The sequence below is a fragment of the Salminus brasiliensis genome, chromosome 2, assembly GCF_030463535.1.
Source record: "Salminus brasiliensis chromosome 2, fSalBra1.hap2, whole genome shotgun sequence".
NCBI lineage: Eukaryota > Metazoa > Chordata > Actinopteri > Characiformes > Bryconidae > Salminus > Salminus brasiliensis.
The window spans coordinates 18,836,238-18,853,764 of NC_132879.1; the positions used below are offsets into that span (position 1 = coordinate 18,836,238).

The 17,527-nt window shown below is 39.4% G+C and overlaps 1 protein-coding gene across 2 annotated transcripts in view; it reads right to left on the reverse strand.

Annotated features, from left to right (window-relative positions):
- The window catches only part of abcc8 (ATP-binding cassette, sub-family C (CFTR/MRP), member 8), a 53,157-nt gene that overhangs the window by 7,674 nt on the left and 27,956 nt on the right, over positions 1-17,527 (reverse strand). Inside the window, exons 18-28 of one of the 2 annotated variants that reach the window (XM_072669501.1) lie at positions 14,265-14,297; positions 11,239-11,268; positions 10,717-10,815; positions 9,733-9,817; positions 8,933-9,013; positions 8,250-8,387; positions 7,626-7,751; positions 6,316-6,412; positions 4,458-4,487; positions 2,466-2,713; positions 501-667 (exon numbers count right to left, since the gene is read on the reverse strand). In XM_072669501.1, coding sequence (XP_072525602.1) covers positions 501-667; positions 2,466-2,713; positions 4,458-4,487; positions 6,316-6,412; positions 7,626-7,751; positions 8,250-8,387; positions 8,933-9,013; positions 9,733-9,817; positions 10,717-10,815; positions 11,239-11,268; positions 14,265-14,297 — 1,134 coding nt within the window. The remainder of the gene's footprint in view (positions 1-500; positions 668-2,465; positions 2,714-4,457; positions 4,488-6,315; positions 6,413-7,625; positions 7,752-8,249; positions 8,388-8,932; positions 9,014-9,732; positions 9,818-10,716; positions 10,816-11,238; positions 11,269-14,264; positions 14,298-17,527) is intronic. The other variant, XM_072669502.1, reaches the window with a different exon arrangement.

Sequence of the window (17,527 nt, forward strand, 5' to 3'; positions counted from 1 at the left end):
AAAAAAAGCAAATCATCAGAAATAACCGGGAGGAGCGTTCTCATCCCCGGTCCATCTGGATCGTTTACTACCCTTAAACCTGAATCCCCTCTCATTGCACATCTGTTATTTATAATGATATTGTCTAATCACACTGCTAACCACATGAGGGGTGAGTTAGTCAGAGACCATTAGTCATCTGACCATAGACAATGTGTCCCTCATTACCCGTGAGCAATCATGCTGTTGCCATAGTGCTGAAAGCACAAATGCTGTTTGCTGTCCTTAGCTCAGACAGATGGGACACATCAGTCAACAGACAGACAGTTCACTGGAGACTGATGATGCAAAACAGCAAGCGTTTTTATAGTCACATGCCCAGGAAAGTGCTCACACACACACACGCACACACACACACATACACACATATACACACATATACACACACATACACACAGCGTCACTTACTATCATGCTAATAAATTTTAATAGAGCATTAATGATGCCTCAGGTGCTCATACCTCATGGGAGCGAGGATGATGTTATTGAGCAGATTGTGGTGTAACTCTTTGGCTACGCGCAGTCCTGTCCACTCAACGGCCACGGAGGTCACCAGGCACAGGACAATGCCCAGACAACACAGCACACTGAAGACCAGCAGGTATGACGAGTGACTGAAACCACAGTCCTGCAGCCAGCAGAGGAGACAATCTATTACTGTCAATTATTTACTGTCATGTGCCATGTGAGTGAGAGAGTGACAACTCTCTGTGTGGACCAAATGTTCTTCCAACAGAACAACTTATTTTTTTTTTTAAAGGTTTTCGGGTTAGGTTTAGGTGCGGTTAGGGTTAGAATCTGGCCCAGGTTAGAGTTAAGATTTGGATTAGTAGGGTTTAATTTAGGGTAAGGGTTAGGTGTTGGTTAGTGAGATTAAGGCTAAAATTTGGTTCAGGTTAGGAGTTAAGATTAAGGCTAGGTTTAGGTTTAGGTTTAGAGTTAGGTTTAGATGTGGACTGACTCGGCTACAATAACACAAAAATGAATGAGAGTGGAAGTCCTTACTACATACAGTAAAACAAAATGTGTGTGTGTGTGTGTGAGAGAGAGAGAGAGAGAGAGAGAGAGAGAGAGAGAGAGAGAGAGAGAGAATGTGATAAGAGTGAAAGCGAGACTCAACAAAGAACAAAAACTCAAGAAAACATTTTAGTGCATAAATAGATGCTGGTGGTTTAAATATTAATACGGCTGCTAAATTAATTAACCCCAAAAATTACTCTCTGAATCACAGGAATCTGTAGTAAAGATTCAAAGGTTTTAAAAGCTTCCTCTGACAAAGAGTTTTTAGCTCTGAAGTGAAGTGGATTAGAAAAGCTTGTTGAGAACTCTCCAATCTCTCTCTCTCTCTCTCTCTCTCTCTCTCTCTCTCTCTCTCACTCCAACACACACAGACACTATTCAAAATAGCTCCGGCACTCAAGTGTCTCTGAAATGTGTGTCCTGCTGTAATGCTGGTTTAGACGTGACCCTGACTGATCAGTCTGCTATTCCCCTGACAGCACAGCTGATACACTGGCATGTCTATTAATAAAGCATAAGTGTGCATCACTCAGATAACCTCACACACACCAAAGCAGTGCGTGTGGAGAGGAGAAGCAACAGAGTAAAGTGGCTGGACAAGCCATCAAAGGGATTTTTTCTGAATGGTGATGATGGCCTCTAAATGCAGTAATACATAGTTCAAATAGGGATGGGTGATATGGTAGAAATACTATATCACGATATTTAAAGACTTTTTTCGCGATACACTCTATATGAAATTACATTAGTAGCGACAGATTCTACTATTATATATACTATTATATATTATATATAACTGCTATTCAGATCCTCTCCCAGACTGAATACAGTGATTTTTATTCAACATCTGCTGCACTACATTTATTTAAAGCAGTCTAATTACACTGTTAATAATAAAACCTGCAGTTGATCAGTGTTTATTAAGCACTAACAGTACCCTCAATATTCTTAGAAAATCACGATACAATAAAATATCATTATATTGCCCAGCTCTAAGTTCAACTGATAATTCTAATAGTAGTAAGCCAGTCACTGTTGTCAGAAGTGTGTCACAAGACCTTTACCCTTTTTACTTCTATCTAACTTGATATTCCTTTTATTCCTCTTTTTTAACCTATTAGAGAGGCATGCTTACTTATATATCTTTCCCCATTAATAACATTTGTTAACTTTGATTTAGACAGTGACACAGTTTGTGTATTTTCCATGTATTTAGATAGAAGAAAATCAATCTATGATTGCTGTGAATACTTTCTGCTTTAGTTCTAAAAACACTGCATTACCAGTATTACCAGAAATTACATTGAGGTGACATACAGATGCAGTGTTGGGGTGACTGTTGAAATCCTAATAACGCTAATAAGGATGAAATATTACAGTGGTGAGAGAATACCTTGTTTGCTTACCTGAACCAATGTGCAGTTGTGTCGGTCTGCGTGGATCTTGGCACGTATGACATCGGAGGTCCAGTGTGCAAGCCACACATCAATAGCCACCATGAGTGAGTGTTTGAGCAGCTGAGAAAGCAGCAGCAGGGGCAGCAGTAACAGGCCGGCTGAGGTCAGGTATTTCCCACACGAGCGCCATGGGATGGTGGCTCGATGCCTCATAACCTGCGACAGGTTGTCTTCATCATCACTCTCCACCGACTCCTCTACAGGTACACACAATGATGCCAGATGAAAGATGCCTCAGTTTGAGTGTGCCTCATGTTTACTTTGTATCTGAGATGTGATGGGCTGTTTATTTGTTTCAGCTACTGCTATGATTATGGAGAGAATCACACAGAAAAAAGGAAGCATTTGCGGCAAATGATGCAAAACACCATCAACCATGTTGGTTGATATATCACGCAGTGGTGAGCAGGCTTGATTTACAGTACTGAAACTCATCGACCATCTGAGCAGTGTTTACTCTTTTTACAGCTTTCAATGAAATGTTTGCAGTCAATTAAACCAACACAACACTCTCCTCACTCCTCTTCAAATGGCATCAATCACACTAGTCTAGAACTTTAGGTAATATGACTTCCAGAATTAGAGACACCTTTTAATGAATAAACACAAAAAGGTTATGTAAGACTGCCTTAGATGCTTAACGGCTTGAACTTGCATTAATTTTATTAATCAATTTTAACTGTTAATGAGTTAATGATATTAATTATTGTTTTTCTTTCTTCTTCTCATATAGAATTTACCAAGGTTTCCAATATTTCTAGAGGTCACTGTCTGATGCTTTTGCCTCGATAATACTGTAAAATGTATTTTGTGTAGAATAAAGACTCCTCCTGGGGTGAGCACTGAGAATGGACAGAGCTTGGCAGAGAAAGAGGCCTGTGGGAGAAAAGCTATGTGTCTAGAGCTGTCAGGCTATTCATGTAGAACGAAGAATGAGTAGAGAGAGAGAAAGAGAGAAGGAAAGAGGGCATATAAAAGACAGTAGGAAGCCTAAAGAAAGTGAAACTCATAGTGAAGATAAAGAATAGTCAACATCCTTACACTGGAATGAGGCAACATGTGACTGTGTACTGAACAAGTAACAGAAGCTTATGTATCCGATTAGCCTCATGCAAACTGCATGTCTAAATCATCACACAGACACAGAGTCATTAAGTCTAATTGACCTGCGTATGTGATTTCTGATACTGTATTATACAGTAATTCAAAAATGCTACTATTAAAGCTTTGATTATTAATTCTAAAAATATTATTGAAGTCGAAATTTTATCAATGGGGTTGTATATTCACACATACATACCTATACAAACCAACTGAGATTGTGATTTGAGGCAACTCTGTCTAAGTATTTGCCCTCTTGCCAATTTCTTCCATTTTTGCATATTTGTAATGTTTTATTGGCATGCCAGTTATTAGGTTTGAGGGGCAATTAAGTTTTCCCATGGGTAAAATAAGCAAAAATTGCCTAAATTGATCTGCACTGACTATAATTGTAGTGATTTGCCCAACAATCACATGAAAGAAAGTCTTAGGTGTTTCCTTCTTTTCTATGTAATGCTGATGCATGTTTCTGTGACAGGTGGTCCTACCCAGGCTAAGAGTGCTAAGCTCTTCCACCCACTCTCTATTCTAAATTTATAACACAGCCTCGTCCTGTCATTTTAAGTGCATAGGCTGGTGTGCACTAAGAGGAGGATCTGGGAGGAGAAAACGAGTAGGGGAGAGAAAGCGAGATCAAGAGAGAGATAAAAAGCATGAGAGACACCACAAAAGCAGCTTGCATTTAACACTCATGCTAGGTGTATCCTCCAAGGGCAAGGTAGCGGCAGTAAATCAAATGTTTTCCTGCATGAATGGAGGCATGCGGCCAAGGACAGAGGCAGGTCACACAGAACCAGAAAGCAAAAGCACAGTGGAGAAACCATGCACATCAACCCACACCTGCTTCAGGAGTGAGTGCAGTCCCCATTTCTGCAGCGACCACACAGGGCACCCACAGTCATCAGACAGAGACAAAAAAACACAGCCTGATAACACTCCACAACAACATCTCACACAACAGCATCACATAAGAGGACACAGGCTTCATTCAAAGGCGGCCTGGCGGGTACCGAAGAGGCCACTTCGTCGTCTAGTGCAGGGTTGAACAGTGTGAACTTACACAGTAATTTATGCTGCATTGTTTTGGGGTGAAACACAAGAACCAGGTCGATTTATACAATTGTGTGTGGGGCTGGGGGCAGTTTTTTCTCCCACTGTGATTTCACAGATAATCAAGCTATTTTCTACTCTAGAGAACTCATGCCGGACCATCATTAGATTTGTAGGCACATATCTATACATATCTATATTTATACCTATAATTACATTTTGTTATCTTATACAGTTAGTAAAACTGTAGCAAGTCAGGTCAGACAGCAGCTTACAGGGCTCAACATAAACTGTTACCAAGCATGTTTTCTGACTGAAGACGTATGATGCTGCATTTATTGGTGAATGCACCAATCAAGATTATTATAGATTATAGATTATTAGATAAGCATGTGCACCCATGATTTAATTAATCAGAATGACAAATGGTAATTATGCACCAAGTATAGGTATGCACCAATCCGATACTAGAATCAGATATAAATCCCTATACTAACAAAATTAGCTGGATTGGGTATCGGATAATTAGTCTGATCCATTCACGGAACCCGATTCTGCACCGCCTGTATTCTAGGCCTTATAACTCAGGATCAGAGTGACCTACAGACATCATACACATATCACAGCAAAAGACTCCCCCTATCTAACCAACTCATCGTCAACTATCAGCAAGTAATTTAGCTTGTCTTTCATATAAGGAGAACCGAAAAGGGAGGAGCTGCTAGCTGCTAATCTCACAGACTTCGAATTTCAGAATAAAAGTCCTGAGCCCAGACAACACTGTGCTGAGGTCCAGCACAGTTATTCATTTTAGTGACCAATAAACAGAAATTGGGTTTATTCATATCTGTGTTCATTTGTTAAAGTTTGTTTTACAAAGTTGTTAAAGTATGATTATGTCAATCCTGATGCCTTAAATCTCACCCAGACTGTCAGGTATATGGTTTATTAATTCAACAATGGTATTGGATTGGTATCGGGTATCGCTCGATATGTGATGGATGGATTGATTGAAAAGATGGATTGGTGCACCCCTAATCAAGTACATTCCTATGCATGATTTTGCTTACTCAAAATGGCAGTTTTTGATATAAACAAAGCAAAGGTTCATGAGCTTTGTTAGACCATGCTTTTAAAAACATAAAACAGCACTGATAAATCAAATTGTTAAAAGAACACCCTGAAAAGCATAAAATGCCACCTAACAACTGTTGGTGGTCAACAAGGTCTGTTTTTGCCTTTTCTTGTATTAGGGAGTGTCATAGCTGGAAAGACTGCTAAATGTCTAGCAGCTGCCAAGGAGCTGCCAACCCTGGCCTAGAAGAGGGCAACAGTGATCACTGTATTTCCAGAGGACAGAAACACAACACTGAGGGCAGAAGGGCCGGGGAAGGTTTGGAAGGGCAAGTATGGATGTACGCGTCTCGGTCAGCCTAGCTTAGGCTGTTATGCACAGAATAAGCCTTTGCAAACGTAAGGACATCAAAGCACATTACTGGTTCAGCTCAAATGAACTGAGCATGGGTCAGAGCAGAAAGCACCAGCCCTGTGGAAATGCGGTCCTATGCCACAATACAGTCAAAACATCATGTCCTCAAACACACAAGACACCTAGTAAAACAGGTATAAATGGCATGCTTCTTCTTACCCTCCTCCTCTTCTTCAGTCTTCAGTCCCTCTCTGGAGTACATGGCTCTTCTTAGGTTGCTCCTCTCCAGTACTGCCATGCTTTCTGCAACAGTCTCCTACAACACAAGCCCACAGACAGGCTTATTAATGAATGAACTAAAGGCATTTTGGTGCAAAGTGTACACTACTGTGCATAAGTCAATACCCTGGAAAAATGTTTGAAGATATTTTATCCATTAGCATTAATTTGCTTGCAATAGTAGATTTAATATAAAATACACATTTGCATACAAATTGTTACAATACACTACTTTACAGCTAATACATTCTACTTAATCAAGGTAAATCAAGTCTGCAGGTAGTCTGAAGTGGTAGAACTGAACACATCCATACTTGGCTAAATGAAAAAGAACAAAACGCTTCTCAGATATCAACAGCTTTTTACTGCGCTGTATAAAAATCCTCTTGAATGTCTATTGTATGTATGTCCACCAGTATGTATTCAAATGTTTTCTAGTCTTTTTAAAAGCAAAATAATTGCTATTGCCCAGTTGCTGTGTTTAATGCTGTGTTGGGTTTTTGCAAAACCATTTTAACACGCTCTCATCCACTTAGCCTCTCCATCTGCCCTCAGGGGAATCCCTGATGCCATCTTAAGGGCTGTTCTATTACTTACTAGCTACAGTGAAGTTGATTATATGTGCCCTCATAGTGGTAAGGGATCAGGTAAACATAGGTGTCAAATTTGTTAGCAAAATCTGCCCAGAAATGTTGAAATTTTCTAAATTAAAACAAACAAACAAAAAACAAAAAACAAAAAACAGACAAAGTTGTTCATAAGCCATAGCAGAAAACGGAGACGCAGCAATTTTAAACCAAAGCTTATGGCCATACAAAGTGATTATTCACAAGCTTTATGTACTGTATGTTCAAACTTGTCACATTGCAAAATTTGCATGGCTAAACGATTAGCACACAGAAGCTAACCAAGCTGAAGCGAGTGCGCTCCCACTAAAAAAACTGTGCTCCTCACCCCCCCAACCCTTTTGCCTAAAGTGGCCACTTGCATGAAATACTCCCACGTGGTGAGTTAAAGTTGGCTGAGTTAAAATAAGGCTGAAAACTTCTGCACTATACTGCACATCTACCACTGGCTTACAAATTAAAAATTGGAACACAACAATAAGACAGCTATGAAGACAGACTGACTGAACAGGACAGGTTCATGCTAGTCTGAATGAATGAAAATCTAAGGTCTAGCCTGGCTGAGGCATTGGCATGCTGTTTTCTCATCTAGGACAGTGCAGTTGCTCCCTCTGTGGGTCGTACCTTCTCGAACTCCTGGTCCTGGCGATTCATTAGGATTTTCCACTGCTCAAAGAGTTCTGGCTCAGAGTTCTGGATGTCTTTCAGTGTACCCTCTGTCTGTATCGTCCCATCCTTCATCGCAATGATCTACAGACAGCCCAAACAGCCATCAAACCCATTAGCACATCCCTCTGCTTCCAATAAGACAGTCTTCACATTCCATATATGAAAATAGATGGATGGCATCTCGCAGGGAGAGAAGGGCAGGCAATTGATGAAGATGTTGGCTATAAAACAGAAGGGGAGCCTGCTGTGTCAAATTAAGAGCTGAGTAATAGGCATCACCACTGAGAGACAAACAACACTCTCCTACACTAAGGCCATCCATCAGTGGACAGTAGGAGGGAGATGAGTGTGTGAGCAGGCCATTTATTATGTCAGGCACTCGCAAAAGTGATTCGATCTGTCTGGCATTGCATTAAATGAACAATGAGAAATGTAGGATCCCAGTCCAGAACAAAAATAGAAGAGCAAATGATATAAATAGAGGAAGGGCTCAACCTACTGTCGTCTATCATTTACAATACAGAGGCAGTGAATGTTTTAAGAAGCAAATGTGTGAGCATCTGTGTGTTTGTGTTATACCCAGTCGGCATGAGGAAGGTATTGCAGTTTATGTGTGACCAGCACCACGGTTCTCTTCTCCTCTCTGAGCAGTTTCAGAATGCCCTCCTGCATCAAGTGATCACTCAGGTGGATATCCAGTGCTGAGAACGGGTCGTCCTGCCAAACAACCGCACAGGCCAAATTGACCAAAACATGGTCAAATATGCAGACACTTTCAAACAGTAGAAACTGCTGTAACTATATGTTACTGACACTGCTGTATGAACAAAAGCCCTGTACTGTGTACAGTAAAAGAAGAGAGGAAGAATCTTAACATTGAACATCTGGTAGCATAACTTTCAGGATCTGAAAATATCTTTGAAATAAATGATCTTTTAAATTTAATTTTAAAGTTTCTAGTCCAACATTTTGACACACAAATGCCAGCTCTTTTAAATAGTGTAAAAATAAATAAATGAACAGCATATGACAGCAGTGATACAATAATTAATGAAGGTTACAGCAAGTAGTACATTCAATAATATATAGGACAGGACCACTGCCTCAGGTTGTACAAGTCAGTGTGAAAGAACATATAAATACAAGTGTGAGCAGCTTGGAAACAGAAGTGACACAATATGGTATAAGCTCAGTGCTGTGTGTGTATGGTGGAGGGGTGGACTGTCTCTGCAGAAAGTGTATTGGAGGGCATTTAGACTCACAAGAAAGACCACATTGGTGGTTTGGTAGAGCGCACGAGCCACACTGATACGCTGTTTCTGGCCTCCTGAGAGGATAATCCCCTGTGGAGAGAGAGAAGGCCTCATCAGACAGGCTATCATACTGCCGACAGAGCATATTGACCAAGATAGAGAGGGAGCGTTAAAGATAGTGAGAAAGAGCAACAGGGAGCACATATGTAAAGACCATCTCTTAAAATGAATGGATTGGTTTTTGGACATAGGCAGAGGGGCTCTCTCTGGCCTCCTGAAAGTAGTTAAGTTTCTACTAGATGTTTGTACTTTGATTTGGTAGTATGTGGTCACAAGGTGAAAGAGAAAGATGAAAAGATAGCTCCATTTAAAATTACATTGCTCAGACCAGGGTAAGTAAATACACCATGGGTTAACTGTGTTGGTTCTGCTCTGAGCAAATCTTTACACAAGCTGGGAGGTTTGTGCCATGATCACTCAAGCACTCTCCAAGAGGGTCTGTGTTTGATAAAACAACATGTCTACAGAGATAACCCCACCAAAAGAGAGAGAGAGAGAGTGAGAGAGAGAGAGAGAGAATGTGATGGAGAGTGAGTAAGAGTGAGAAAGAGAGAAAGAGGCCGAGAGGCAGGACAGGGGGGTGTGTAAGTAATTGGACATAGATGCAATTTTAGTTTAGCTCTGTACCTGAGGACTTTGGACTGACCGTGGGAATTAAGGGCAAAATATGTAGCTATGACTCTAAATTATATTAGAGCTGATCTTTTGTGACCTGTGATAAAAGAGTATTCGATCAACAGTAGACTGACCCGTTCTCCGATCTCTGTCTGGTCCCCCTGTGGCAGGATGTCAATGTCTGGTTGCAGAGAGCATGCCTCGATCACAGTCTTATACCTGCCGACAGTCAAGACACACATACTATGCTGCTCAGTCACGCTCGATGTCTTCTTAGGACAAAGAACATCTATTATATGAATGGGTATTATATGCTGAACAGTGATTTGTATGAAATTTATGTTTCACGATTAAATTTTACTGCTTAGTAAATCAGTATTTCAGATACTGGTCCTGTCAGAAATATGTAAAAGCCCCTCTGTGGCAAGACAATCACAAGATAATTTAGACACAAGCATGCAATATTTAATACCAAGGTGCAAATCACTGTGATTTGTTTTTTGCAGTATTTTTCACAACAACTGAATGAGCTGTCATTTCACACATTCCGAGCCTGTGATCAGTTCGGTATATCCATATGAGAGAGAGGGAAGGGAAAGGAAAACAATAGCTGTTGATGCCTATCCGCACCACAGCAACAGCAGGCTGGAAGCCGCTTAATGTCTTCTGAAAGACAGTCCATTAGGCGCGTAGTATAGCAACAGTGCCACAATAAAAAGTGGATGGGTCCCTCACAGTAGCCATTTGGAGGGTTGATAAAAGACAGACCTGCTGCCAGTGGTCACAGGAGGAAAAAATAAGCAGCATATGGTGAATTGTTTCGGTTCGTGGTTGAAAGAAAGCAGGCAGCTGGAGTCCATGGAGAAAAACATGCAGGTATCACTGAAAGCCCACTCAAACAAGCTAATGATGCCATTACCACAATGAGTGGTTTCTGAAAAATGCTGGTAATCACAGAAAGATTCTGACACTATGCAGTAGGAAATCTCTGGAGGGGCACACACAATAGTCAAAGCTTCTGGTAGACAAAACAGAAAGTATGAAATGGATTCAGAGGGCCACCAGTGGGAACACATTCACTTCTATAAAAGAGATGGATGGAAAGTGTCAGGCCTTACCGTTGTTTGATTAGGGGCATCTCAAAAGTGATGTTTTCTACCACTGAGGCATTAAGCAGCCATGGCTTTTGGGAAGCATATGCTACAGCGCCTCTCTTTCTGTGAGAAGAGAGAAACACTTACTGTTTACTTTATCATGATCATCCTGCAAATGTAGAGGCACTTTTTTCAAGTCATATTTTTACGATATTTTAATAATATATAGTTAAATTATGACTGTATTTAGTTGCTGCACAATACCCTGATAATTACACCCTAAGGCTTAAATCAATGCAGTCATGAATTCTGTTCAGTTACAGGAGTGAGTAATAGAAACCTGGACCTGTCTCCATTTACGGAGTTAAAGCACAGACGCAGCAGTGACAGTAACTGCACAGCAAGGAGAGCATCATAATGTTGCTGTGTTGATAATCAAAAATAATATTTTAAATACATCACATCTATACATGGAGGCTGGTGCTGGGTCTCAAGAGTGTGCACCTTTGGTTGTGTTTATATGGGTGAGAGTTTGTGTATGCATACCCAATTTCATCATCACTGGGTGCATCTGGGCTGAAAAAAGAGAGCGTACACACACACACATAAACACACACAAACATACAGTTCACTGAATGACTCATCAGTCAGGCTAAGAGGAGGGAAGTCTGTTAGATTCTAAATATTTTTCAGCAGAAGTTTTGTTTTACTGAGGTCAGGGAAGAGAGCTGAATGAGGCTTCAGAGAACAAGGCCTCTCTCAAGAACTGCGTAATGCTGCATAACCATAGTTATCAAATGTGTGTAAAAGTCTGTACTATTACAGTACAGCATCAGTCAATATACTGTGTGTACTTCAGATGCTGATTCTGTATCTCTCAGCTTGTCAACAAATGTATGTTTCTAGCTATCCAATCATAATGAGCTCACAGAACAATTTGCAGCGGCAGTGGGAAAAAAGTCAATTACACTCCACTAACTGTAGGGGGAAAAAATAAATTTTTGCATAATGCTGCTTTAAGTTAGCAATTTTATGCAAGGTTATGTCTATATCATATGACCTACTAGGCTCTGTGATAGCTTTTTTTGTTCTGATTCCTCTCCTTTGTTCTGTTTTAGTCTGTTCAGCCACAGCAGACTGTTGCAGATTGTCACCTTATTACTAATCCATCACCAGTCCCCAAGAACCGTGGCTAATTACAAATTACACAGTTAATTTTTAACTAATACACATTGCAAAATATGATGTGTATTATATGTTCTTATGCATTTTGTACTATTTAAATGTAATTTATAGGAACTCTATTTAAACTAAAGTATTATTTCAAATTGGACACCAATATTTTGTGATGAACAGGAAATGACTACTTAACATGCTGCACCTCTTGCCTTTGAACTGGGTCATCTGGGTTAGTTTAATCCTTAAACTAACTTAGGTTTTTTTTTCTTTTGTCTTTAGCTGAATAGTACAGACGAACAGCAACAAAATATGCCCAAAAGTGCAGTTACTGAAGGGCAATGACATCTAACACTCATTTAATCTCAAACTGCAGTGGCCTCTCCAGGCTCTTCCCCTTCCCCTGACATATGGCAGTGTGCAGGCACTGAATTTCAATAGTGTTAAAGACTCCACACTTCCTTTCTCAGCATTTTTGATTCAGTTTAATGAATTGTTAAATCTGTTCTTTTTATAACAGACCTCATCACACACAACTACACATTTCCATAATTATTATTATTGCACCTGGGTTAGCAGTTAGCTTACAGCTAGCAAGCTAAAGTTATCTAATATGACAGTTACCAAAGGCCTTGTTTTTAATAATTAGCTGCATAATGTAGAAAGACTAGCAACCAAATATGCCCAAAAGTGCAGTTACTGAAGGACAACGACCCTGACATACGGCTGCATGCAAGCACTGAATTTAAACAGTGTTAAACCGTTCCACACTTCATTTTTTAGCATTTATTGTACAGTAGAACTGATTTCTCTGTACAAATACAGAATGAGACATGATGAGAAATGGCCATTCTGTGTCCCTAATAAGGTGCCCGACAGCTTCAAGCTTTCAAGGCAGACAACCGTAACAAGAGCTGTCTGTCCTTGGCTGCCACTCCACCTTCGTGTAAGACAGGATGTATGCACACACACACACACACACACACACACACACGGTAAATGTGAGAGAGGCAGAGGACACACGCACTGTCAGAAACAGTGTCAGGTTGAGGTCAAGTAGGGCATAATAAATAGCCAAGAGCGAACATTTTGATAAATGAATCTGATGGTGCTTCACAGCAATTTACACTGTCTGATAATAGTTATACAGACCACCTCACATGATAAATCAACATGGTATGGAGAGGACAAAAATGCAATGGTGTAGTGTACAATTTAGGAATTTCCAGTATGTACTGGACGTTTTCCAGTACATACTCTATTGCACTCTATCACAGACCAAGGACTAATAAAAGGGTAATGGGGTGGGAATGAGTACGGACACTGAGGTAGGCCTGACTGCAGCACACACAGGGTCAGTGGAGATTGGTTAGGAGGCATAGCTTGGTTTTGACAGAACCCACTATAGGAAAAAGTGATTGGGTGCACATAATGCTTAAATACACACACAAGCACATATACAGACATGCAAGAACAAGCATATCTGTTTACCCAGTATTAAAGTTACTGCACAGCAGAACGTTAAATCTAATGTAATTTAAGTCTTTGCAAGAACAGCACAAATCAAGGTTGAAAGAACATTTACGCTTTGGGTTCTATTTCCAAATTGGCAAATAGGGGAGGGAAACACCACTGTATTTGTAATTACCCTTTTTCCTGCCACTTGCAACTGTTATAGCCAGACATTATAGCATATCCCAGCATAAGTACAGAGGCATAACATGGGTTATGGCTTTCAAATCCACCAGTACACTTGTATCCTCACACTACTGAGACCCACTCTTAGCGTAACTGCAAGGCTAACAAAGTATTATCCTAACAGCTGACTCGAGCTGAGATGCCCAAAGAATATGTTAATGCTGCTTGTGTAGATAACATTAATTAACATTAACAGAATCATCTCACCACATAAGCTCATTATAATATTTAATTATAATATTAGCTTATGTTCAGAATGAAATAACTCACAGCATTTTAAAGGAACATGGCTATAGTAGCTCCAACAGTAGCTCCAATTTATTAAAACAAGCTAGATCCATAATCTGATCATTTCTATTTAGCCTAATTTCCCTTCTGATCTGCAGATAAGGTGAAGTTGATGTTGTTTAATAGACATGCTCTAGAACTGCAGTTATGTATAAAAGAACTGACTCTGTGGGGCAGCTGGAGATAGCCAGAGCTTACTTGGTAAAGGAGTTGGTTGAAATTGCCAAAATAAGCATCAAACCCTGTCTGAGAAAGTGGCCATACACCAATGCTTGCTTGGTGCTAACATAAAATCAAAAATGGAGATTCAACATGTGTCAGTGCCAAAAGTTTGTGTCTTATTAATGCGCGTGCATTATGGTCACCAAAAAAGGCCTATGTGAATTATATATTATGGGCATAAAACGTACCTCTCGTCTCCAGGTGAATCCGGCTTTGGATTACTGTAGAAAATAAGAAACAAAAGAAATGTGTTGTATTATTTATTACTGTTATAATTATTATGTATTATTGTTAGCTGATGACAGGTAATCTTTAGCTTAAAGGCAGATACTAGGACTGGCTAATATTTAATTTGACATTTATGCTTATCACTGATACTGCCATTTGTATAAGAGCCCTCTAACCAATTACAATGTTTTTTTTTCCTGTGCACTTAACACAAAAATAAAAGGTCAACAAAGCTCTTTAAACTCATAAATTTTTCTGCGATTGCTGCAAAGCCCATTTTCAAGTGATGTACAGCTGTAGAATTATTTAGTCAAATTGTTTAGTGTTTGTTAAAAAACTGTTGCTCACTGCAGCAAGATCAAAAAGAAAAGTATGAAACCCCATATCTATTATAGAGGCTATTCTAAAAACAATAGCCATCTTTTATTCCATAATGAAATGCTTTGCTTGGACTCTGATGACTGTGGCAAAGTTCTAAGCGAAAAAAGATAAGACATACAAACCGGCAATAAAATAACTACTATATCTGTGGATTTGTTGTGTCACTGCAGCTGTGTTTTGGAAGAGAAGGGATTCTGTCTAAAAAATGTATACTGGCAGCCCTACCCAGCCCCCAGTTCCAATATCTACATGATTCATATAAATGGCATGTTCATTATTTAAAAATGGTTTGTTAAAAATGGCAACAAGTTTACAACAAGTATTATGTAATCTTGATTGTTTGTAAACAAGGCTTTAATGAATAATCAGTGTAACACATCGCTGAAATGATGACGCAGGGTACAGGAACAATCTGGCACAGTTGAGAATCCACATAGTAATTGTCTGATAAATGATGGAGATAGACAATGAAAGTTTTCCTGCAAAAGCTCCTGATAAAACAGCTCTCTCAACATTAGCCAGCATTCATTCTCTGTTCTTTGCAACTATCTAAAGACCATTTCCTTCTAAAATAAGAAAACACACCCAACCAATCCTGTCCACATGGTCACGTAAGAAGCATACAAACATTTAGGGCCAGTTCCTAACACCAAGATTACTCCCCATCATAGATAAGATTCTCAATAAAGCCTCTGCCTTGAAAGTATTTTTAGAAAACAGGGATTGTAGAGACTGGTTTCTTGGCTTCCCATAGCAGTAATCTTCAGTTTATGCTTGGATACATGACTTTGTACTTCAAAGGCTAGCTGTGGGTATTTCACAGACTAACTGGAACATGAGGAAGTTTTGCCTAGAATTGAGATGATGATTCTTACATTTGAAAATGTTTAACACCATTTTAAAAGAACAGTATATATATAACAGTATGTATATTTACAGATTTTAATTTACATACCACCATATGCTACATATAATATGTATGAAAATAATAACAGTTTAAATATCTATTAAAACAGCTGTTCCTAAACACAAACAAGTGTAAAAACAACTGCACCAACTGCTCTGTCCTATGAATCAACTGTAGCCTATACCCTTCCAGACTGAAGGTGGTTGAACCCTTCCAGGTCGAAATGGTCTATAAATAAAATGATGCTTTATAAAAGCATTCATGGTATTTCACTACTTTTTTTCTAAAAGGTCTTGGATCTCCGCAGCAAAACACAACGTCTCCAAATCATCATCAATTGCATCGGCTCACTCTGATCAATGTTCAACTGAAGGTCTAATTACATTTGTGTGACAGTAAGAAAAACAGCAGTCTTTACTACTTAGCCACACAATCAATTAATTGACTGCTGCCCTACACAGTTTTATTTATCTAATTAGTGGGGTGTCCCCATCCGTCCTCAGCCTTCTTATTCAACAGGACAATAATAACAATAGTTGCAGAATCTTCGGTAGCTGCCACCATCGCATGGCTACCACAACCACAAATGTAAAAGTGGACAGCTAAACCACAGTTTTTTAAACCACTTTTTAAGTGAGATCAGGTCCTAAAAAAATCCAACAAAGGGACTGCTAACCAATAGACACAAACAAACAGTACTAAATGTCAATGGCAAAACCACTAAAAACACAACTGGCAAGTGGCATATTTCCCAAACATGCCTTTTTACTTAAAGCATGCAACAGCTCACTAATCCAGTAAGTGTTTTTAGTGCTGTGCCAAAAGAATGCATTTGGTTACAGTTTGTGTCCCTAGATAGGTTAGCCAGTGGAAACCAGGGAGTCCCCAAGGTTAAAACACAGAACTGAGGTTTATAATGTGGCATAGTATTATAGTATCTTATTATGTAAGACACAGGCTGCAGTGCTGAAAGTCTGTGGGTCACCTGTCTTTTATCAGTCCATGAAAACCAGTCAGCGATGCTATCTTTTTTATGTAGTGCCAATTAATTTTGCCCCACCACTTTAGGAGGTGTAGTGCCACCCTTGCACCACAACAACATATCAGCTGAAAGTGGACTTGGCACAGAAGCACAAAAGTGCTTCTGTTTGGCACTGAAGTGTAAATGTGGCACTATCTGCCCTATATCTCCCTGTATATCTCTCCTTAATGAGGTGTTCTGGCATCAAAGCACATCCTCTGTAAAGTAATTACAGTGACACAGCACACAAACACACACCCTCACTTGATTGTATTGGATGGCCCCCTCACAGAATAAATAAATAGAGGAATTGTAGACTATATTTCCTTTACATCTCTAGAGCCTAGTGAGATATGATGGCTACAAGTAAACAAAAGACTATTCGTATTCCTCATGTTTTTTTTTCAGATGTTGGAAGTATACACACATAAATATATAAATATATCTATACCCACAAAGCAAAGTCATATTTTCAGATACAAAATATGAAATACTGCCTTCTCTACAAATATTAATAATAATATTACAAAACGATTTTCAAAAATTCAGATCATGGTGGTAATGAATAATGCAAACTATACTGAGCACAAAAATTCTATCCTATTCTACACATTATATTAGCTTGTCTGCATTCATCTGCTGAATGAGTACTCTGCTATGCAGACCCTGCCATCCATCCAAGCTTTTCAATTACAAGCACTTTTCATTTTTCATTTATGGAAAGCCTCCCTTTCCATCCATGACAAGCGCCACTAATCTGCCCTCTTAAAGCCATGGTGAAGAGAAATGGTGGACACTCTTACTCTTATTAATCCTTTAAATTAGCTCTAGATTAGGGCTGCAACAAAACAACAATTTTGATAGTCAAATAATCTGTTGATTATTCTGTAACTATTAGCTTTTAAACTCAGCTT